The sequence below is a fragment of the Phascolarctos cinereus genome, unplaced genomic scaffold (assembly GCF_003287225.1).
Source record: "Phascolarctos cinereus isolate Bilbo 61053 unplaced genomic scaffold, phaCin_HiC Scaffold_4;HRSCAF=312, whole genome shotgun sequence".
Classification (NCBI taxonomy): domain Eukaryota; kingdom Metazoa; phylum Chordata; class Mammalia; order Diprotodontia; family Phascolarctidae; genus Phascolarctos; species Phascolarctos cinereus.
This window is the reverse complement of record NW_027555847.1, coordinates 310,848,419-310,871,771: the sequence shown is the minus strand read 5'-3', so window position 1 is coordinate 310,871,771 and position 23,353 is coordinate 310,848,419. Positions and strand designations below refer to the sequence as shown.

At 40.4% G+C, this 23,353-nt stretch overlaps 2 protein-coding genes across 2 annotated transcripts in view; one reads left to right on the top strand and one right to left on the bottom strand.

Annotated features, from left to right (window-relative positions):
• Window positions 1-2,783: 2,783 nt before the first annotated feature.
• On the bottom strand, window positions 2,784-3,233 carry LOC110222145 (lipid droplet assembly factor 1-like). The gene is given in 3 exon segments (XM_078151934.1): window positions 2,784-2,840; window positions 2,980-3,155; window positions 3,157-3,233. Coding segments are annotated over 3 exon segments (261 nt in total). The 3' UTR covers window positions 2,784-2,832.
• An 8,426-nt stretch (window positions 3,234-11,659) lies between these two features.
• The window catches only part of CKMT2 (creatine kinase, mitochondrial 2), a 51,793-nt gene continuing 40,099 nt past the window's right edge, over window positions 11,660-23,353 (top strand). The window contains exon 1 of the mRNA XM_021007692.2: window positions 11,660-11,765. The gene's annotated coding sequence lies outside the window, so the exon portion shown is untranslated. The remainder of the gene's footprint in view (window positions 11,766-23,353) is intronic.

Genomic DNA, 23,353 nt, shown 5'->3' with positions numbered 1-23,353 from the left:
AAATTAGAGAAGCAAAAGAAAAATTGGGAAAAGAAATGAGAATAATGCAAGAGAATCATGAAAAAAAAGCATCAATAGCATAGGAAAATAACTACCTAAAAATAGAATTGACCAAATGGAAAAGGAAGTACAAAAGCTCACTGAAGAAAATAATTCCTTAAAAATTAGAATTAAATAAGTGAAAACTAATGATTCTATGAGACATCAAGATAAAATAAAACAAAATCAAAAAAGTTTAAAAAAAATAAAAGAAAATGTGAAATTTCTCATTGGAAAAATAACTGACTTAGAAAATAAATTCAGGAGAGATAGTATAAAAATTATTGGACTAACTGAAAGCCATGATTTAAAAAAAAAAAACAAAACCTGAACAGCATCTTTCAAGAAATTATCAAAGAAAACTTCCCTGATATATTAGAACCAGATGTCAAAACAGGAATTGAAAAAATACCACTCATCACTGCCTGAAAGAGATCCCAAAATGAAAACTCCCAGGAACATCATAGCCAACTTCCAGAGCTTACAGATCAAGAAGAAAGTGTTGCAAGCAGCCAAGAAGAAACAATTCAAATATCACAGAGCTACAGTCAGGATTTGATAGGATCTGGCAGCTTCCATGTTAAAGAACCAGAGAGCTTGGAATATGATATACCAGAAGTCAAAGGAGTTAGGATTCCAACCAAGAATCACCTATCCAGCAAATAATCTTGCAGGGGGGAAAATGGCTATTTAACAAAATGGAGGACTTTCAAACATTTCTAAATAAAAGACCAGAGCAGAATAAAAAATTTGACCTCAAATACAAGGCTCAAGGGAAACATACAAAGGTAAAAAAGAAACAAGAAAGAGAAAATGTAAGAAAATCAATATGGTTAAATCATTCATATTTCTATATGGCAAAATAATATTTGTAACTCTTAACAACTTTATTAGTATAAGAGCAATTAGAAGGAGTATATGTCACAGAGGGTGACTTTGATGGGATGGTGCCCCAAAATACAAAAAAAAGAGATGAGAAAGAAAATTGCACTGAAAGAAGAAAGGGGAGGGGGAGATTTAATAGGGGTAAATTATCCCACATAAAAGAGACATATTATAATAAAGGGAAGGTGGGGGTAAGGATGGCAGACAAAGCTTAAGCTTTACTCCTATCAAAATTGGCTGAAAGAGGGGATAACATACACACTCAGTTGGATATAGAAATCTATCTTACCCTATAAGGAAGTAAAAAGGGATGGGGATAATAGAAGTGGGGTGAACTGATAAAAGGAAGGGTTTATTGGGGAAGGTGGTGATCAAAGTAAAACGCTTGTGAGGAGGGAAAAGGTGGAGGGGTAAGAGAGAGAGAGGGATATAAACAAGTAAAAAATAGTATGGAGGGAAATAACAGTTATCATAACTATAAATGTGAATGGGATGAACTCATCCATAAAATGGAAGTGGATAGCAGAATGGATTAAAAACCAAAATCTTACAATATGTTGTTTATTAGAAACACATTTGAAGCAGAGAAATACACAGAGGGTAAAGATAAGGGGCTGGAGCAGAATATATTATGCTTCAGCTACAGCAAAGAAAGCAGGAGTAGCAATCATGATCTCAAACAAAGAAAAAGCAAAAATAGACCTAATTAAAAGAGATAAAGAAGGAAATTATATCTTGCTGAAAGGTACTGTAACATGATGAAGTCATATCAATACCAAGCATATATGTACCAAATTATATAGCATCTAAATTTTTGAAGAAGTTGAATGAATTATAGGAGAAAATAAATAATAAAATTATATTAGTGTAAGACCTCAACGTTCCCCTCTCAGAACCAGATAAATCTAACCAAAAAATAAACAAGAAAGAAATTAAGGAGGTGAATAAAATTCTGGAAAAGTTAGATATCATAGATCTGGGGAAAACTGAATGGGAATAGAAAGCAATATATCTTTTTCTTCTTTTAAAAAAAAATATAGAATTTAGTTTAATAAAGTAACATGGCAAATAATGCATTACCAGAGGAACGGAGGTGCTAAAGTATGGCCTTTTACATACATTTTCCAAGAAATGGACTAATAAACTTTGTAACAATACCAAAAAAAATGTACAAGAGGTTTTTTTTTTAACCATTAAAAAAGATTAACAGTACATGTTTGGAGTGTATTCCTTTTAGTCAAATATCTTTCACAATAAATTCCAGTGACAAAATTTCAGTCTTAAATAAGTGGCTGCTAATGCATCTAAATGTTATTATTCTGATAAAAGCAATTAAGGCTTAAGCATCTCTTTCTCTGCCTGTCCCCAGACTCCAAATGGAAGAGGACATAACCGTTTGCCAATCTACTTTGAATAAAGTTCCACATCTATACAAGTTGGGCCCCTAGAGATAAGTCCTAAGGCTTAGGTTTGGGCTTTTTAGGAATACTAGCAGCCTCCCTGTCCAGGAGAGGATTTTTTACTCTTTCGCTTACTGTTTTACTTTTTTACTTATTGTTTGAAAAGGGTTGGGGAAAGGGAGGGTATTGTGTCATTTCCAAGACTTGCTGGTAGTGCTTTTGTGTGTATGGCCCCATGACAAAGCCTTCCCAACTGTTGCTGTATCAACAACCTGAAGGAACCTGTGAAGCAATCAATCCTGAAAATACTAAATAATATTTCTAAAGCGGTGATCACCTACCAATCCTATTAGTCCTGCATCCTGACAAAAGCTATAATCCAATATCATGAACACAGCATGTCTCCCAAAGCCTTTAAAACAAAGTACTGGTTTCACTCAGTTGTGCCTGGTAGAAGTAGGATATTGGACCGTCTTTGGGCACTTGTTTCCAAGGATCTGCTGATGCTTCAGTGAGCTGAAAGAAAACCAATAGTTGATGAGGCTCAAGAAGACCACATAACACACACTAACCATCCCAGACATGGCCAGTGACACAAAACCCAAGCCACACAGCACACAGAGCAGCCTGAGGCCGCCTATAGAAATAACAACACCTTCCACTAATATAACCCCAACACAGGCAGCCAGAGACATCAGGACTACAAGCAGCAAGAAAAATCCCACAGGAATGGCAGATACCATAATGAACATCAGCAAGGTTAAGGCAACAAAGGGATGTTTATCCAGGTATTGACCAACTGGAGAGTTCATAAAAGCAATCACCTTGGGTGGAACAGATCGATGAAGCTAGCTTCTTCTGTAGCTCCTGCAAATCTCTGGATGTACTGGAAATCTCCATTTTCACCATCCTTCTTTCCTATCTGCTTAAGCTTCCTCAGTGAGGTGGCAAACAAAATAACCCAACTTTGTATTTCACATGTCTCTGTTTCCTTCTTGCTGGTCTGGATTCCCTCCACAGCTCCAGCTTCCGAGACCCCATTGCCCACCTGTATTGGCCAGTGGAGCAGAGAACCAAAGGCCCTACACAAAAATTGACCATGTATTAAGACATAAAAACCTCACAACCAAATGCAGAAAAGCAGAAATAATAAGCACATTCTTTTCAGATCATAATGCAATAAAAATTACATTCAGTAATGGACAGTGGAAAGAAAGATTAAAAAATTAATTGGAAATTAAATAATCAAATCCTAAAAAATAAGTGGGTCAAAAAACAAATCATAGAAACAGTTGATAATTACATTAAAGAAAATGACAACAATGAGACAATATACCAAAATTTATTAGATGCAGCCAAAGCAGTACTTAGGGGAAATTTTATATCTCTAATTGCTTACATCAATAAAATAGAGGAAAAAGCAGATCAATGAATTGAGCATGAAACTAAAAAAAAAAAACCACACTAGAAAAAGAACAAATTAAAAACCCCCAATTAAACACCACATTGGGAATCCTGAAAATCAAAGGAGAGATCAATAAAATTGAAAGTAAGAAAACCATTGAACTAATAAATAAAACTAGGAGGTGGTTTTACGGAAAAAACCCCCAATAAGATGGATAAAACATTGGTTAATTTGATTTTAAAAAAGAAAGAAGAAAAAAATTTACTAGTATCACAGTAGGTGACACTCCCACAATAAAGGGGGAGGGCCTGACTATCTCCTTCCCTTGTCCTTTTAGGCCATATGCCTTGAAAAATAGGTCCAGAGTTTTGGCCTTTTTTCATTCATACTCTTTAGTTCTAAGTGTAAGGAATGGAATCTCCCTCCTGGGAGCTCAAGCCTTTGGGATCCAGGAATCCAAACTGGGTGTTGGTGCATCCAAGCTCAGCAGGTAAGCCATGAAGAGTAAAGGTAGGGTAGGGGAATGCTAGCACTTGTGAAGCATTGGATTTGTGGGACCAACGCTACGTAGAAATGTATTGGGAGCCTAACCCTCCTTTCCTTCTCAGAGACTAAGGCGGTATAGGGAGAGTTATGCCCTGAGTGTATTTGGAGATTTTTTTTTGAGTTTTTTCTTGCTTTATCTTTGAGGTAAATAACCCTTTTTAAAAGCTAAAAAATAAAAAAGATAATTTGAACTATGATATTCCAAAAGGCAAAAGATATACGCATACTATCAAGACTAACTTACAAAGATGAGTATAATTCTACAAGGGGGGAATGGACCTTAATGGAGTTTTCAACTGAGCATTTTCAATGAAAAGACTGGAACTGAGTAGGTACTTTGAGTCCCTAGAAACCTAAAAAGATAGATTCACTTAGCATTTGGAAGAAGCTATATGATAATCTAGTGACAACATTCTAATAGGGGGAGAAGACTCATATAGGGTTGAGACACAGTTTAAGAAGCACTGAAGAGGTCATGAGTGAAAACAGTTTAAGAAGCCCTGGTCTAGCTGTACCAGATCTCAAAATCTATTATAAAGAGATGATTATTAAAACAATCTGCTACTGGCTAAGAAATAAGAGTGACAGATCCATACATAATCAGCAGATTATGTACAAATTACATTATAGTAAATAGTAATCTAGTATATGATAAACCCAAAGATCCAAGCTTTGAGAACAAAAGCTCATTATTTGACAAAAACTATGGCAGAAACTAGGTATAGACCAACATCTCACTCCATATACCAATGGGTACATGATTTACACATAAAGGGTGATAGCGTCAACAAATTAAGAGAGCATAGAATAGTTTATCTGTCAGATTTATGGATAAAGGAAGAATTTAGGACCAAAGAAGATATAAAGAACATTACAAAATGTAAGATAGATAATTTTGATTACATTAAATTAAAAGGTTTTGCATAAACAAAACCAATGCAACCAAAATTATAAAGAAAGCAGAAAACTAGAGAAAATTTTGCAACAAATATCTCTGATAAAGGCTTCATTTCTCAAATACATAGAGAACTGAGTCAAATTTATAAAAATACCAATCATTCTCCAATTGATAAATGGTCAAAGGATATGAACAGGCAGTTTTCAGACAAAGAAGAAAAAAGTCTGCCTTCAGAACCTTAATGTCTTTAAAGGGTACTCAGGAAGTTAATAAGAAAGGGGGGAAAAGAGATTCTGGGGCATATTGAATCAATTCTAAGGGGATGGGGAAGGAAAAGTTACAGGAAGAATACATTAATATAGAAAGGAGGAATAAGGGTGTGTGCATGTATATGTGTGTGTGTGTGTGTGTGTGTGTGTGTGTGTGTGTGTGTGAAAGAAAGAAAGAATGAATTTCTATTTATTATCATTGGAGTGTGTGATAGAAATAAACAAAAAAGAAGGAAGGGGTGAGAGAAGTGAGCATCTAATGAATCTCACTCATCTGGAAGGAAGATTGAGTACATACACACACACACACACACACACACATATATATACATATATATATATATACATATATATATATATATATATATATATATATATATATACACACACACAATCTAGTTTGGAAAAACTTCAAACTCAAAAGGAAAATATGCAGGGATTGGGTGGTGGAATGGGGGAGTGCCTTAAGAGGGAAGATAATACCAGGAAAAGAATAGTTACAAGCAAAATAAACTTTCTGATGCTGAAGGGATATTAAAAGGGAGAGAAAGAAAAAAAGAAAGCTCTAGAATCTGAGCAGGTGCCTTAGATGATCTCTTAGACAACTGAGAAATGGCTGAACAAATTGTGGTATATGAATGTTAAAGAATATTATTTTACTGTAAAAAAAATGACAAAAGAGACAACATCAGAGAATCTTGGAGAGTATGAACTGATCCAGGGTGAAGTGAGTAGAAACAGAAGAACAATTTATATAAGGAAAGTAACATTGTAAAGAAACAACTTTGAAAGACTTTAGAATTCTGATCAGGCATAACTTAAACCCACATCATAACTGTGCTGAGCTGGTCCTCTATTCACTATGCAAGGTAGCCTCACACTATGCCTGATAGAATATGATGTAGAGGAAGTAAACTGTGAGATTGGGGAAAATATCTTCTCCCCAGAAAAAGTTACCTTAGAGGTCAAAGAAACTGAGCTACAGGGTTGTGTAAGTAGAGACATATCCTTTGGCTGTATACTCAGCTCTGCTATAACTTCAACATATGCATTCCCCCAAAAGCACTCCTCTGCAAAACTGAGCAATAAAAACCCCAGAGCATATGGGGAAAATGGGATTGGGGGGACAATGCTCAAAAACTTCATCAGTCTCACACACACACACACACACACACACACACACACACACACACACAAAAGGTGGGAACCTTTTGATAATAATAAAACCTAATTTTAAAAAAACACAGTAATACCATTTCATACATGTCACATGGTAAAGAAATATATCATTACTGTGATCAATAATGGGAATGGCGTGTTCACACCCTCAGGCTCTGCTAAGCCTGCTGCTCCTCGGTGCCCCAGGTGGGCCACCCACACCTCTGGGCATTGGGTTGGAGGGTTAGGGGTGGTCGTTCTGGCCAGCCCTTTTCTGCTCACAGCTCCTATTGCACCAGAAATATACAATAAATATGGTACTTTACCTGGACAAAGACCGAAAGTTTGCTTGTGAAGGGGGCCAGAAAGACTACCATTTGTGAGTTATTGTGATGTGGTATAGGTTTCTATATTCTCACTATTTCTCGAAGAAGAAATTGAGTAGAAGCAAACTTGAAATTCACATTATGCTCAAAATACACCCTAATACGTCAATCATATTGGAACAAATTCATTTTCAAAACACTAGCAGAACTATGTTTTATTCAACAACAGATAAGCCTGCTGATGGTATCTGGGAGGAAGCCTCCACTATCTTTGAGACCTCCTGCCCCATCAATATATTCCCATGGGATTAACTACAGAGAGGACAAACCTGATCTTTACATCCTGAGACCTCAAGGTTAACATAGTCTCCTCCAAATCACCTGACATCCAGTCCACATCAGTTTCCTAAACAAAGAAAGCAGCTGAACAGCCTCACCTCATAGGCTCCTTTTGTGCCTGTTAACATTGCCGTAGGCTGGACAAAACCCTGGTGCGCCTATCTCCCTTTGTTCTTCCAACTTGCTTGCTATCCAGCTGGCAACTGTCCACCAGCTAATACTAATTAAACTTTTTTTTTATCTTTTGGCCTTGCACCTTGATTTATTGATATCTGAGGGGTTACAGGCTAGATTTCTTTCTTAAGGACCATGCCTTAAACCCAAATCACTCCAACTCTCACTGATTGGCCAATAGTAAATTCCAGGACAAACTCCACTTGGTCATTGTGTGGGCCTTGATTGACTCAGAGTGAATAGGAATTGCTTCTGTTTTGACCAGAAACCTGAGGGTCTTCCCCTCCCTGTTTGATTTTTTTTTTCTGGATTAGAGTAAAGAGGACATTTTTTGCCTCATTATTTAACCTAGCCTTAATCACTGAATGGGCATTGCATCAGTCAAACGGAGACCTGCTAAAGATCTTAGCTTTAAAAGGCCAAGGTCTTCCACAGCATCTGGGCCATCTCCAATCATGCTGATGTGTATCTGGTCACTGGACCGAGATGGCTCCAGAGGAGAAAGTGAAGCTGGTGACTTTGCACAGTACTCCCTCACTTAAATCCAATTCACTTGCATGTCATGGCATCACTTCCATGATGTCACGGTCCTCTTCAGGAATGAAGGTCAAACAACATTGACCTCCAACCAAATGGACCAAAGTGGGAGGAATTACTCTTTGGGAGGATCTTAAGACTTCTGGATTGAGGGATTCCCCAATGATGACTGGAGATGTTGTATGACAACAAATGCTATCTGAAGGAAACAAGTTTAAATGTCATTGTGAGGCACCTTGTAGGCCAATGAGCCTTAGTTAGAAGTGAACAGTTACTAGACAAGGCTGCTTCTTCTACTTTTGGCCAGGCAAGTTATAGCAGAGAATGTGAAGCAGGATAGTTCTATAAATGAGTTCATCAGAGAGCCAGATGGACAATCAAGTAAAGCAGATGGTTATTCATGAGATAAAATCCCCTGCTAGATCCATTCTTAATTATGCCAAGAGGAGAGGAGCTCCCAGAAGAAAAAGAGTTATAAGTTGGTTACTTCCTTGTAGCAATGGGAACTGGACTTGTGACAGTCACCTGGTTCCCCTGGTTGGACCCATTTTAAATGGCATGGCTGTTGTCCCAGATTTCAACTGGTCATTGCTATTTATAGGTAACCTTTCCCCTGAGTTTGTGTTGATTGTCCTAAGCTGGATTATTTTTAACAGGGATCCTGCTTGGCCCTCTGGAACAATACATTTACTAGGAAGTAAGTTTGCCCAAGAATCCGCTTTAGGTAACTGAACTCCTGAGAAGAACAATATGACATAATATTGCTAGACTCCAGTCTGCAAAGAATACTGATTAGCAGAGGAGAGTCTGGGTTTTAGGGCACTCCTGCCAAATCTAAGTCTGAGGTGTTTTTTTTTAAGTGTGGGGTGAAGAAATAGCTTTGTCTTCCTCTTTTAGAATGTAAGCTCTTTGCAATAAGAGATTTTTTTATTTATTATGTTAGTACCTCTTAGCACCTACCTACACTGGTTGGCACACAGTAGGAGTTTAATAAATGTTTAATTGAGTGATTGATAGATTACCGCCCTAGAGATTCAACCTGCTGACCTGGCCTGTTCAATATTATAGGCCTCTTCTAGGATGGCTTTGTGAAGGTCAACTCACCCAATGATTCTGCAGGAATCTTGGAGGACTGCTTATCCCAAGGGAAAGGGAAGGCGCTCAAGAAATCTGCATTCCTAAGAAGATTGGTTTGCATGGATGCTGTGCCAGAAAAATAGTGATGGAAGAGAAGACTGTTACCAGGCCTTGTTATGATATGGCCTCTTATAATGGAGCCAAAACCCATGGTATCTCTTCCTGGCAAGTTTGCTAGTTTTTATTTCTTTGTCTGCCTTTCTTTGTATCACCAGAACTTAGCAATACCTAGCATGTAGTAGGTATTTGATAAATGCTAGTTGACTGAGTTATAAACCTAAGAAAATATTTAGAAAAGCTGTCATCCAAGAGAAATGACCAAGGCCCATGGGACTTCATACCCCACCTCAGCCAAGGACTAGCAAAAAAGATGGTGAATTTGGGCAAGGATTAGTGACCCACATGTTTTTGTGTGTATATAGGTATGAGAGTCTGTTATAATATCACATCCAGAGATGTGTTAAAGGTGGTTAGAGGCACGCAAAGCTGTTAAGTACTCTTATCATCACCCTCCCTTATCTTGGGCCAGAATCCTTCCTCTCTTGGGAGTAACTTTACTTTTAAACCAAGTCTGGGAAGATGATGGAAGCCCCACCTCAATGTCAGCCCAACTAGTTGCAATCATCACTATCTTTTTTTTTCCTGAATATTTTATTTTTTCCCAATTACCTGTAAAAACAACTTTTAACATTCATTTTTTAAAATTTTGAGTTCCAAATTCTCTCTCTCCCTCACTCTCTTCCCCCTCCCTAAGATAATAAGCAATTGGATATACACATACAATCATGCAAAACATTTTCATATTAGTTATGTTGCACCACTATCTTTTCTAACGCATTGCCTTGGAGGGACCAGGTATTAAATGTTCTTTCTGCCCTTGTAGAAGTTGTAAAAATGAATCAATGGTTCTCTTCAATAGCTTTGAGCATCAGCCAGAGAGAGCAATTTGGCAAAATATCAAAGTTTTAAATCTATCGTTCTTCTCCCAGGATAGAACCCCTATCCACCTCTTCCTATTGCATTCCCAATAGTACATGGAGATTAACAATACAAGTGGTTAATAGCTTTCCTCACATTACTGGCTTAAGAGACAAAGTAATATTTAAAGAAAGAAAAACAAACTTTTTCTTAACTGAAGGTTTCCAGAGAGAGAAAGAAGAAAGGGCACTAAAGGGGAGGATGAAAATGAAGAATTCCTGCCTTAAGTTCTGCAATGAGGGAAAGGGAGGTTCTGTGATATAGCATGCATCTGGATGGACTCTCGCGTGCTCTGGTCACCCGGCCTCAGCGTTAATCTCCTCCCAATGACCACTACTTCTCCATTGCTTCTGCTCTTCAGCTCCACCATGGCTGTTCTCTGTACCCCACCCAATTATTCTGTTATCCCTCCCTATCATCCCTTAGGATAGTCCTAACATCAGGGGTCAAGGAAGGGAATCCTGGAGAACTTCTCCACAACCAGGCATCCTCCATCACTAGTGTCCTGCAACATAAGGAATTACTAAACCTATAGGGGCCCTTCTGGCTCTATGTTTATCACAGAAAGGCCACAATTCCCTTATCTATAAAACAAAGGTATTGGACTAGAGGGCCCCCAAGATTCCTTGCAACCCTAACTCCATGGTTCCAGGATGGTATTGATGGAATCCTAATAAAGCTCCCCTAGCCCCAACATGCCAACTTCTATATAGGCCCCACAGCACAGGCCCCCAGACTCAACATAGCTACTGCCTCTAGCTAGCCATCGCCCCCAGGTCCAATTCATGTATTTGAACAAGTGTGACCTTGTACCCAACCACAGTTACATCATCCATTTAGCCCAAGATAGGACCACATTACCTAACTATCCATTTTGTCCAGATAGGACCACAATAGCTAGCCAATCAGAAAGCAGTACGACCAGGATGGTTGACCACAGAACCTAGTAGGACCCCTCTCCTGTTATCTAATCCCTTAAACAAACCCCTCCTGCCTTTTTAATATTCATAACTTCTGTTGTATAATTAGTATCATTAACTATAAATTTGCCCGTGTTGTCTTACTAAGTTGCTGATTGGAACCTAGCTTACTCCTGAGGGGCATCAATCCTCAATAGATGCCTATATTTGGATTAGACGTGGTCTGACTCTGAATTCTTTGAGATGGTACCACCACAACACATACCATGAAACTGCAACAGTATGACCTTGAAGGTCCTTTCTAGCTATAGCTTGAATCATCCTGGTTCTCTGGGCCTCAGTTTCCTCATCTATCAAATGAGAAGCCTGGAGCTATGTTGGGTCCCTTTGAGCTCTCGAGGTCCAGGATTCTGTAAGGTTAGAGAAGAAGGAGGCATTCCAAAGCCAAGACTGAAGAGCAAAATGTGATTCTGTCCCAACTGAACAGTCTTCTGTTTATTGAAGGGTGAAGGGCACAGTAGATTCCAGAGTAGTGGTGTTGATATCGTCAGAAGAGCCAGCTGATGCTCTCAAGGGCACAACTGTGGGAACAAGTGTCCCATCAAGGAGGGTAGGAATTGGCCAATGGCGTCCTCTGCTCCCCTGCCCCCACCTTCCCTGAGCCTGTTCACAGCCTGCGCTCCCTGACTGATCACGTTACACTTCTTGGCTGACTGGGTGCAGCAGGACGTGTGTTACTGACTCCGGCTCCGAGGTCAGTGAAATCATGAAACTTTTGCTTTATTTCCCTTTATTTTTCTCCAAAGCTAGGAAATTTCTGAGAACTCAGAGTGAAGAATAGTGTCACCCTGAAAGACATTCGTCAAGTGGCCAGTGCACCTGAGACAGTGGCCTGGGGATGGATGGAGGTGGGAGGGGAGCTGACCGCAGAGCCTCAAAGGTGCTGGGTTCTAGCCCGCAAGCCTAGGGTTCAGAGATGCAGGGTTCTCCAAGGCAGGCTTAGGTCAAATATGCAAAGGGAACTAGTTTGGGAAATAAGATTACATTTAGGAAGAGAGGCTAGAGGGCATAGGGACGGAAGGGGAAGAGGGGGAGGGCGGTCATAAGACTGAGCCTTTCCCTGTTTCTGCTGTATCTGAGCAATGTGTGAGAAACCTGGAACACAGCCGCCTCCTGAAATATCACGGAGAGAGCAGGAGCTTTGCTCTTCTGGTCTGTCCTTGAGAGTGGTGATAATTTTTGTAAATGAAAGAGAACCTTGAATGTCTCTGCATTCTGTATAAATGAAATTTCAAAAATATTTTATCTCAGTAACATCAGGCCACAATTTATCGTGACTGACTCTCCATTTCTGGAAATGCTTTTCCTCAATGCAAGCAAAAAGAAGGGCATATATGTTGTTAAAAGTTGTTCCAAATCTGCATTAGAAAATGTGATGTCCTATATAGCCTATGTTAAATTTCTTGCCTTCTCAATGAGGCGGGGAAGGGTAGGAAGGGAGGGAGAAAATCTGGACCTCAAAATTTGAAAAAGAGAATGTTAAAATTATTTTTACATGTAATTGGAAAAAAACAAAATATTAAGTTTAAAAAAAAAAAGAAAAGAAAAGGTGATATCCTTGACTTAAACCCCAGTGATTTGAGCAAGTCACTGAGTTCTCTGGGGCGGTTTCCCATTCTGTAAAATGAAGCTTTAGACTAGATGACTTCTAAGACCTCTTCTAGCTCTATGTCTAGGGTCATATGTCTTTTACTCATTTTAAGGCCTTCAAAAGGAAATGTCCTTTAAACCTGTCATCACCAACTAAAACTGGTTAAAACATCATTGATATAGATTGATTTATTAGGGTTATAGACTGGGTGATTAGAATTGCTAATTTATTTATGAGGAACCAAAAAACCTTTTTCACTGGGTTCAAAAAATACAAACTGTTCTTGATTCTCGTGTTTTGTTTTGAACAAATGCCTGTTACTTTTCTTTTTTCAGTCATAACAAAATGCTATACGTGTACCTTAAGACCTTATCCCTAAATGAATCTCAGATAAAGGTGTGTTTGGTTATGGATGGCCATCTGAGGAAAGACAGAGACAGAGAAGACAGACAGAAAGAGAGACAGAGATATGGAGAAAGAGGAGAGAAAGACACTGAGAGAGAAACAGAGAGAGAGACAGAGAGACAGAAATAGAGACAGAGATGCAGAGATACAGAGAGAGGAGAGAGACAGAGAGAAAGAGACAGAGAAAAGAGAGAGAAAAAGAGATAGAGAGACAGAAATAGAGACAGAGACACAGAGAAACAGAGAGAGGAGAGAGACAGAGAGAAGAAAGAGAAAAAGAGACAGAGACAAGAGAGAGACAGAGAGACACAAAGGGGACAGAGATACACAGAGAGAGGAGAGAGACAGAAAGAGACAGAGACACAGAGAAATAGAGACAGAGAGAAGAAAGAAAAAGAGACAGAGATGAGGAGAAAGAGAGAGAGAGAGAGAGAGAGAGAGAGAGAGAGAGAGAGAGAGAGAGAGAGAAAGAGAGAGAGAGAGAGAGAGAGAGAGAGAGAGAGAGAGAGAGAGAGAGAGAGAGAGAGAGAGAGAGAGAGAGAGAGAGAGAGATCCAAGCTTTGTTTTCCCTTTGGAACCTTCTGAGTACATGTTCTACATGACTTTGGTACCTTGCTTCAATGTCAGTCAGAATCACATGGAGTGTCAATTAATCCCAGCCCAATTGAAGAGGCTACAATGTCTAAACCATCTCTATTTCTAGAAATGTCACTTCTGCTGTCTGTGGCTCTGCAGGCATCCTTTGACTTCTGACCAAGTGCACAGAGAGAGAAAGGCCCGCCAGCCCAGCTTCATCCTCCCTGCCCTCAGCTGGGCCAGATAACTGCTGAAGCAGATCTTTGTACAGGAGCATTTCTTCATTTTTAAGTTAACTCTTTAAGCTCTTCACTTCTTCCTCCTCAGGCCTCTCCTTTCCCTCAGTTCCTTCCCTAGACTGGGTTAGCTATTCACAGAACAGCAGGCAGTTGGCCAGACTGTTTTCACAGCCTTTGGCATCATCCTGTTGGTGATGGTAAAGTTGTTCCTATCTGCACTTGGTTGGCTGATTCCCTTTGGGCACTACTTGCCCTTGGTATATCTCTTGCCATGGGTCCAGTTCCTTGTTTTAACATATGTTAGTGTTGGTACCAATATAAAATGGTATAAATATATATAAATATATAATAAAATTTAAAAAAAAGAAAGCCTTAGGTGTGCCATTTGAATCCTCTGTAGGTATGGGGCAGGGGCTATTATTTGGGAGGGGAAGGAAGACTGAAAGGCCAAGATAATGTAGCTTGAAGTGTAGGTGAAGTGGATAGAATGAGCCTGAGTTCAAATCCAGCCTCAGATATTTACTAGCTGTGTGACCCTGAGCAAGTCACCTAACCTCTGTCTGACTCAATTTCCTCAACTATGAAACAGGGATCATGATAGTACCTTCCTCAAAGGAAGGGCATCTTTGTAAAGAGCTTAGCATATTGTCTGGTACATAGCAAATGCTTATTCTATCCCCTCCCTATCCATATGTTGAAAATTATCCCACCACGTGCTCTGCATCCCATCATGCACTGCCATGAAGCCTAAAATTCACAACAATGTGGTTATATTGGTATGAATTAATTCCTCTTCCTTAATTCCCATTTTACAAAAATACTTTGTTAAAATGAAAATTTGGTACTTGGAATAATAATAATTGTTGCACTTTAGTTTGCGTAGCTCTTCTATAAGGCCTTTACCTCACAACAACCTTGAAGGTAGTAGAGCATGTATTGTCCCCATTTTACAGATTAGGAAATTGAGGCTAAGGTTAAAAGACTTGTTTGAGGGTGACATTCTTAATACAGGGCAGAAGTGACATTCAGATACTAACCTCCAACCCTCAGCCCAGTAATCTTTCCTTTCCACCTTGCCACCTCTCATTTGGAAGGGTAGCTATTAGGCTCTGTGCATGCCCATTATGACATCAGGACCCTGGGTGAATGGGACATGAAACAGGTAAATTTTGATTCAGAAGTAGGTAGGAGATCCACAGATCATGACAGGCTACTGGGAAGATCCCTGGATCCCTAGGAGACAGCACCAAAAACCAGAGGTGAGGGGATGCCAGAAGCAGATTTCTTCTACTTTGCAACTAGTTCACATCTCAATGACAGTCTGCTGAGAATCCAGTCCTTGACTGCCCGAATTAGCCAGAGCCCATATTGGCTTCACATAAAGCATTCTGGGAATGGCCACTCACCGAGCCCACAGCCCTGGGAGGCAGATGTTGTCCAGTATTGAAGGTGACTCCTGGGTCATGCCTGCTCTGCGTGTGCGTCTTGCCAGCAAAGACTTTGCTGCTAAAAAAAAGAAAATTGATAGATGGAACCTGTTCCTCTGAACCTATTCCAAATGGGAGTAGGTCCTGTACCTTAACTTTCTGGGATAAATGATCCTGTATTTTGCTGAGCCAGCCTGGCTTCCACTGTGTTAAAAATCCATTCTCGTGGGGAGACGTTTCAACTCTAATGTCTATACTCTGTTTGCCCCCCAGGCAGTTTCTGATTTTATGGGAAAAAACTTACAGATAACAGAGCAAGAACAAATAAAAGATAATTTAAGCACGTACGTTCTGATCAACTATCTACCCCATGGGATGTAGTGATAAGAACATAAAAGAGTCAAAAGACCTGGGTTCAGATTTGAATTCTGCCTTGGGTGATCTTGCAACCAGAGGCATGCTGGAGCCAGCTCTTACCAGCTCAAGGTGATTGCTCAATGTTCAGTGTGAGCATTTACATCTCAGAAACAGCAAACCACAAATCCAAGTTTGACTGTTTTGTCGATTGTCTAGACCAGAGATGGCAAACACCCATGGGCAGCAGCACTCCCGAGGGTTAAGCCACAATCAGTTTAAAATGTAACTGGGAAATATTTAACATAATAAATGAAAATACAGTATTTCCTAGTAATTGAGAAATATTTAACAAAATAAATAAGATATAACATGCACATTACATTTTAAAACTAAGTGGTCATAAAACCAATGTAGCCAAGGATAGAAGGAATGCAGAAAACTGGGGACAAAAACTTTCCTAGACGATCTCTCAGATAGGATGTGATTGTGTTGGAATATTGCTGCGGTGAAGGAAATGATGAGCTGGTTGGGTTAGAAAAACATGGGAAGACTTGGATTATCTACCTTCAGAAAAATAGATAAGTAGAAATATGCATAATATGGTCTTGTATGTGTGTATATGAGTATATATGTGTATGTTGATAGATAACATATGTATATGTGTGTATGTATGTATATATGTATGTGTATATATATGTATCTATGTATGTGTATGTGTGTCGACATTTACTTGTAGCCTTCTTCGGAGGATGGGGTTAGGGAGGGGGAAAAAGTAAAAAGTACATAACAGAGAGCAAAAGAAAACCTACAAGGAAGCAAAGAAAAGGTAGTCAGCTTTGAAAACAATGTGTGGTATTTATTTTACAGGTTTTCTTGAGATGGAAATATGTTGTTTTATATTGAATCTTCTCTTATGTTTTGCTGTATACACGGCAAATGTTCTTTTTTTTTCTTTTCTCATTTTGTATTTAAGTTTAAAATGAGTAAAACAATTTAAAAAAAAGCTAAGTGGTCAGAGATCCTTATGTAGTAGCGCTGTTCTACTTGAGTTTGACACCACTGATCTAGACTCAACAAATTAAAGGGAGACAATTTTAATAATGCAGATTAAATTTAAAAGTGTGCATACGTTTTCCCCCAGGTAGTAACTGTTAAACATTTACCAGCGCACACCTGCTTCCAATTTTCAAGTTTTGTGGAGCTCCAGGGCCTCATCACCTCTCAAGAGGCAAAGGGGAGATGGGCTTAGTGGTCTGAAGGGTAGCTTGTACACTCTGTACTTTTAGAGACGGGAGGGGAACAGCAAATGTATGCTTCCCCTGGAAACACTGCCTCCTGGCTTGGCAGGATGGGAATTTGCTCAGCCTGTTTTGTGGAACAGCTCCAGGCCCGAGGACCTCCACCCTTTTTTGGTAGCTCACTCTGACCTGGACTTCACACCTTCTCTTCCCTCCTCCAGTGGAAGGCTCTCTCTGCAAGTGGTCTCAACACTCAGGTACATGATTGAGAACAGAAATAACTCTCAGAGTCAGCAGCATCACAGCTAAGCCATGACACCCCCCCACACACACACACACTATCTAGGGTGCCCAGAAACCAAAGCCACTGTAATCCAGGATGTCAGTGTGTCCAGACACCCAGCTTCAGAATTGGGCTTTCTGGGCTGCCTCATATCTAACAGGAGGCATGCTCAAGGACAAAAATTACAATGTTTTTTCTTAAAAGGGGAAAATATGAAACAGGAAATGATAGCTCCTCCCCTTTCTGATATGCCAGAGCTATCTCCTCCTTCCTACCTAAAATGGGTCAAGGTCTCAGATCCAAAAAAACCGTGCGTGATTCAACCCTTTGGCTGCTATACAACATTTTTGAAATTCAGGAGGCTGAGGCAGTGGCCTTTGGGAGCTAGAGGCTGCAAACAGGTGGATGTGCTACTGTCTCCCAATCTTTAGCATTTGAGACAGTTTAGGAGTGGGTCAAGCAATAGCTGTCTGGGGGTGATGTCCCTTATAAAACTATCTGTGGCTTTGGGGTGTGGGTGGGACAGAAAAGGATAATGGAAATAAAAGGTGATATTTAGGAGTCAGATGTGTGGGTGAGCGTAGAAACTACTATTGTGTAATCTTTTTTTCTCACGGACTCACATTCAATGCAGGGATTTTGCTTTATTTATCTATATATTCACTTTATCTCTCTGGGCCTCAGTTTCCTTATCTGTAAAATGGGGGAGGGGTCATACTACATAGCCTCTCAGGTCCCCCCCCAGCTCAAAACCTCTGATACTGGGAAACATTTGTCTCTAAAGCAATTGAGAGATTAAGAAAGTGATGGTGGAAGTGGGAGAAGGGAGTCGGAAGGGTGGAGACTACGAAAAGAATGGATGGAAAATGAAAGTGGGAGAAATCAGCTGAGAAACAAAGGAGAGTTAAGGATGGATCTCTCAGCAGCTGCTTGGTGGCAACAAGACTTCTAAGACCATCTGTTGTCTTGAGTAAGGGAAGGGTGAAAAAGAAAGGTAACAAATGAAGGGGTAAGGGAGAGATTGGAAAGAGAGAAGAAACAAGCCAGAGGGAGAGAAGCCAAGGCAATCGGTCCAGAACGTTCAGCACCTGAATCCAGCAGCCTGCTGGAGCCGAGGGAGCAGAGGCATCCAGAGCCATCCATGGGCTACCTTGGAAGGAGCCCAATGCCAAAGAATGGGAACAGGCTCCTAACTTCCCCTCCCCCCCCACCCCGGAGCAGTCACATGCTCTCAGTGACAAACTCAACCTTCCCAGTTGCTGCTTCAGTCAAAGCCCTGGTGACTGGGCTGTGAGCTTGGAATGGGCGTGGGGAGCATGGGGATGGGGCCACATGGTTGTGGACCTTTCTATTCAGCTTTGGAAGAAAAATAAAAGAGATCTAGGAAGAGTCTGGGGAGCCTGCATTTAAGTTGGGGATTCAGTTATAGACAATACATTCTCTAGATTATCAAAGAAGAGAAAGAATCGTTAGAAAGCCAGCTCAACAAACCAGAGCATTATTGATTGGCACCTGGCCACCTTCTGGCAATTTGGAATTGGCAGGGTGTGGGAGGGGGTGAAGACTATAAACACACCTTTCCAACGATTTTGCCCCCAACCAGAAAGGCAGGCCTCAGAAAAGACAAGCATTAACACATCACACAACTGAATAGTAGCAATTTCCTGTTGTCAACAGGATTGGACCTTGTTAGGAGACAGATAATTAAAAGAAGGAACGCACTGGAATGAAGAGGGTTGGGGAAAGTTTCCTGTAGTTGGTGGAATTTTTAGATGGCGCTTCAATGAAGTCAGGGACGTCAGTAGTTGGAATGGAGGAGGAAGAGTGTTCCAGGCATGGGGGACAGCCAGAGAAAATGCCTGGAGCCAAGAAATGGAGGGTCTTGTTTACAGAACAGGGTCCCATGTCTCCTCACCTAAGAAAGCTGGCTATGAGGTGGCAGCAGGAAGTGAGAGACTCCATATGAAGATGGAAGTTGGTGAGCCGAAGCTCCACCAGCCTTTCCAAATGATAAGATGAGGGTTATCACAAGGATCGAATGAGAAAATGTAAGTGAAGTGTATTGTGAACCTTAAAATATTATGTAAAATGTAACAGTGTTATTATTATTATTAGTAGTAGTAGTGGTATTAGCATTATGGTTTTGAATTCTCATCTTCTATAGGCAGGAAGGAAACAAACTTTCAAGTGCCTACTGTATGTAGGATCTGTGCTAATGGCTTTACAGATATTATTATCTCATTTGATCCTGTAACAACCCTGAGGGCCAGGTGCTATTATTATCCTCATCTTACAGTTGAGGAAACTGAGTCAGAGATGAAGTGAGTTGCCAAGGGTCACTTAATTAGTAAGTGTCTGAGGCTAGATTTGAATTCAGGATAGGAAGTGGTTCAAAGACTTTTTACGTATCAAGCTTGATGTCTACGTGAAGAAGACTCCTCCTTATGTTCTTATTTGCTACTGTCTTTAAGCATTATGCTTTCCTATCATCTTCCTGACATATTCTGCATGCTGGTGTTAGTTGTGCCAAAGTATGATTAAGTTGGGTCAACCCAGTGGTGTGCTGGCAAAAATTTCTTAGAAAAAAATGTGCACCTGACACACTTTAAGTTTTAATCTTTATTATTAACATTTTCTCCATCACTTTCTTAAGTCTAGACAATCTACAAAACAATAAATAAAACCTGATTTGTAGCGATTGCTGATTTCTGAGATACAATTGCTCACAGTGAAAGTTTAACAATCAGCTTAGACCAGTTGGAACTTACTCCGGCATACTCCCGATTCCATCCCAGTTCACTTACCAGCTTGATTGAGGATTCAAGTTCAGGCCCTTGGGTCCACAATAAACAAAGCTCTTTTACTCATTTGCATTTAGGAAGCATTCCTGGGAGTCAGAGATGGGGAGCCAGGGAGGACTAGGACCCATGCTAAGCCTTTGTATTGTGTGCCAAGGAGGTTGTTTGGGCACCTTGTGAATATTTGAGACTTCAACATAGCTTTCTCTGCCCTTTAATCCTAAAATGCTTGGCATCTGAGACTTGTCTTTGAGTTGAGAATGTTAATAGCGGGGTCACTAAATCTGGAATGGCAAAGGAAGAAGCATTTACATAGCGACTACTATGTGCTGGGCACAGTTCTGAGTGATTTTTACAAATATTACTCACTTGATCCTTACAATAACCCTGTGAGATTGGTGCAATTATTATCCCTATTTTAGAATTGAAGAAACAGGCAAAGAGTTAAATGACTTGCCCTGGGATACACAAGCGTCTGAGATAGCATTTGAACTCAGGTCTTCTTGACTCTAGACCCAATGCTCTGTAAATGGTACAATAAAAAGAGGACTGAATGTGGAGACGATCCTGAGTTCAAATCTGACTTTCCCATTTCCTACCTGTGTGACCTTGGGCAAGTCACTTAAGTCACAGCACCTGACACAGAGTGAAAGCTTAATAAATAAGTAGTTGTTGACTGACTTGCTATTTCTGGGTCCAAGTTTCCTCACGTGCAAAATGAGGCTGTTGGGCTGAATGATCTCAGAGGTTCCTTCTAGCTGTAAATCAATAACCCTGTGTTCTTTGTTCCTATGAATGGATAGGCATTTAGTAGTAGAGTTTTTTAAACGAACCATGGGAAGAAGACAAGAGAGGGAAGGAGGAGGAGGAAATGGGGAGATTGGGAAGTGAGGAGAGATGAGAATGGTGTGGTATACAGCATCCTACTTTGGATCTTGAAGACTGAGATTTCTCCTCACCTCCCACTGAGGTTAGATGTGGGTACAGATGTAATGATTTTGATGGCGCTTAGAGGTTTCATTGCTTCTGCTGATGCCAGGTTTGCAGCCTTCACATTGTCCGTATTCTTCCAGACTTTGGGCAGACCTTTCCAGCCTCCAATATAATAGCCTTCAGATCTTGACAATACAATGCTTCTGTGTGATGGGCAAATTGTTAGCCAAATGTTTTCAATTTCTCTGGACTGACCTCAAAGACCTGGGCTGAGACCCTTCAACTTAGCAACCTTCTATCCAAGGGACATCCTTGGGAAGAAGCAGAGTAGTTGACTTGGGGCCAATGTCATTAGGAGTGTTTGGCAAAGATATATTACCTTGATTCCACAATGCTCGCCATTTTAAATAAATTGTTGTTATTTATTACAATATGAGGGTACCTAGGTAGCACAATGGATAAAGTGCTGGGCCTGAAGTCAGAAGGCTCATCTTCTTGAGTTCAGATCTAGCTTCAGGCACTTAATAGCTGTATGACCCTGCACAAATCACTTAACCCTGTTTGCCTCAGTTTCCTCATCTGTAAAATGAGCTGGAGAAGGAAATGGCAAACCACTCCAGTGTCTTCGCCAAGAAAACCACAAATGGAGACTGAAATGAATGAACAACAACTATATGATGCATAAGTGATTTTCTTGTAACAGCTAAATATAAGAGGAAGGAGCTGCCAATAATAATAATAATAACAATAACAACAATGATAATAACTGCTAGCATTTATAGACTGCTTTAAGGTTTGCAAAACATTTATAAATATTCTCTCATTTGCTTCCCCCGGTAGGTGAGGATGGACTAGCGTCAAGTAACTTGAATCTGGGACCAAGAAGAGTCTCAGGAACTAACAGGAAAGGGAGGCTGTCCAAAAACCTCTCTAAAAACCTGTAACATGTATAAGGCTGTCTGTCTTCCATGGATTGTCCCTGGGCATGGTGGAAACTGGGGCATCCACTTCAACAAAGATATTTATTGAAGTAGAGGGGAGAACCATCTGAAAAATTAAATCCACAAGGACTAACGGGCTTTGAAGGCAGAAGGTTCAACCAGCTCCTAGAATTATCAATGCTAAGATATGTATGTATGTGTACATGCATACATATATACATATGTATCTTAGCATTTATAATGCTAATGTATACATATGCATGTATAACTATATATTTAAATATATATATAAAAGCTATACATATACACATTTTTATATATATGCACATACATACATATATGTATATAACAGAGCAGGATCAAATAGCCATTGGATTCCTCTTATTGGGGAAGGAGAAATGGAGGCAGTTTTCAGGTATTTGGAGATCTTTCTGAGGGTAGGCATACCTGGGCAGGTCACTCAACATCCCTGGGCCTCAGTTTCCTCATTTCTAAGATAAGGAGATTGGACTACTTGGTTTCTGAGATCCCTTCCAACTCTAGAGCTATGAATCCCATACTAGAGCATTGCTTTTTGCTATTCTTCTCTGACCCTGAAAGGAGGGCTCTTTGGGACTTTGGACCAGTCCCACTACATGTGGAAATAGTTCCTACCTTGGCTAATTTGAGTTTAATGGAGGTTGCCCCTAACATGCGTGTCTTCTCTCCCATCTTCTCTTCTTTCTTTCATTGATCTCCATGATGCCCTTCTTGCTGGGCTGAGCACCTGAACGTCTATCATTGTGTTTAATGCATGCACAGAATAGCCTCCAGAGGTGGTGGCTGGTTTTGTTTCTACTGAGGACAGAGCAGCCTATGCCTCTGGAGTCTGATTTTCCTTGTCAGGACTATTGGCTTGAGGGTGGCTGGGTGGGAGCTGATGGCCTTCCCTATGGTTCCTTTCTACAAAGATCTTTCCTTGGGGCAGCTAGGTGGCACAGTGGATGGAGGTCTGGCCTTGGAGTCAGAAGGACCTGAGTTCAAATGTGACCAAAAACACTTGACACTAGCTGTGTGACCTGGGCAAGTCGCTTAACCCCAACTGCCTCACCAAAAAAAAAAAAAAAAGCTCTTTCCTGACAGCAAGTTGTCCCAAATGAAAATGAGGATCCCTCATCTTCCTATCCATCCTGTGTTATTCTCCCCTCCACCCTCAAAAGAAGCAAAAGAAAGCAGAAGCTCCTACTCATGATACCCCTGATGGCCAAGGGTGGCTTTCCCTCACCATTCCTGTACATAATGTAGTCCAATGTTCATCTGGATGACACAAAATTGGGAATGTGGGATGCCTTGACCAAGGGTTCAGCTGTAGAGTGTGGGAAGGGGAGCCATCAACCTACAAAAGTGGGCTAGCACCCGACTGTGAAGGGCTCACGCTGTCAGAGGGTTTTGTATTTTATCCTAGAGATGACGGGGAGCCACTGAAACTCGTTGGTGCTTAGTATGTCTTAGGTA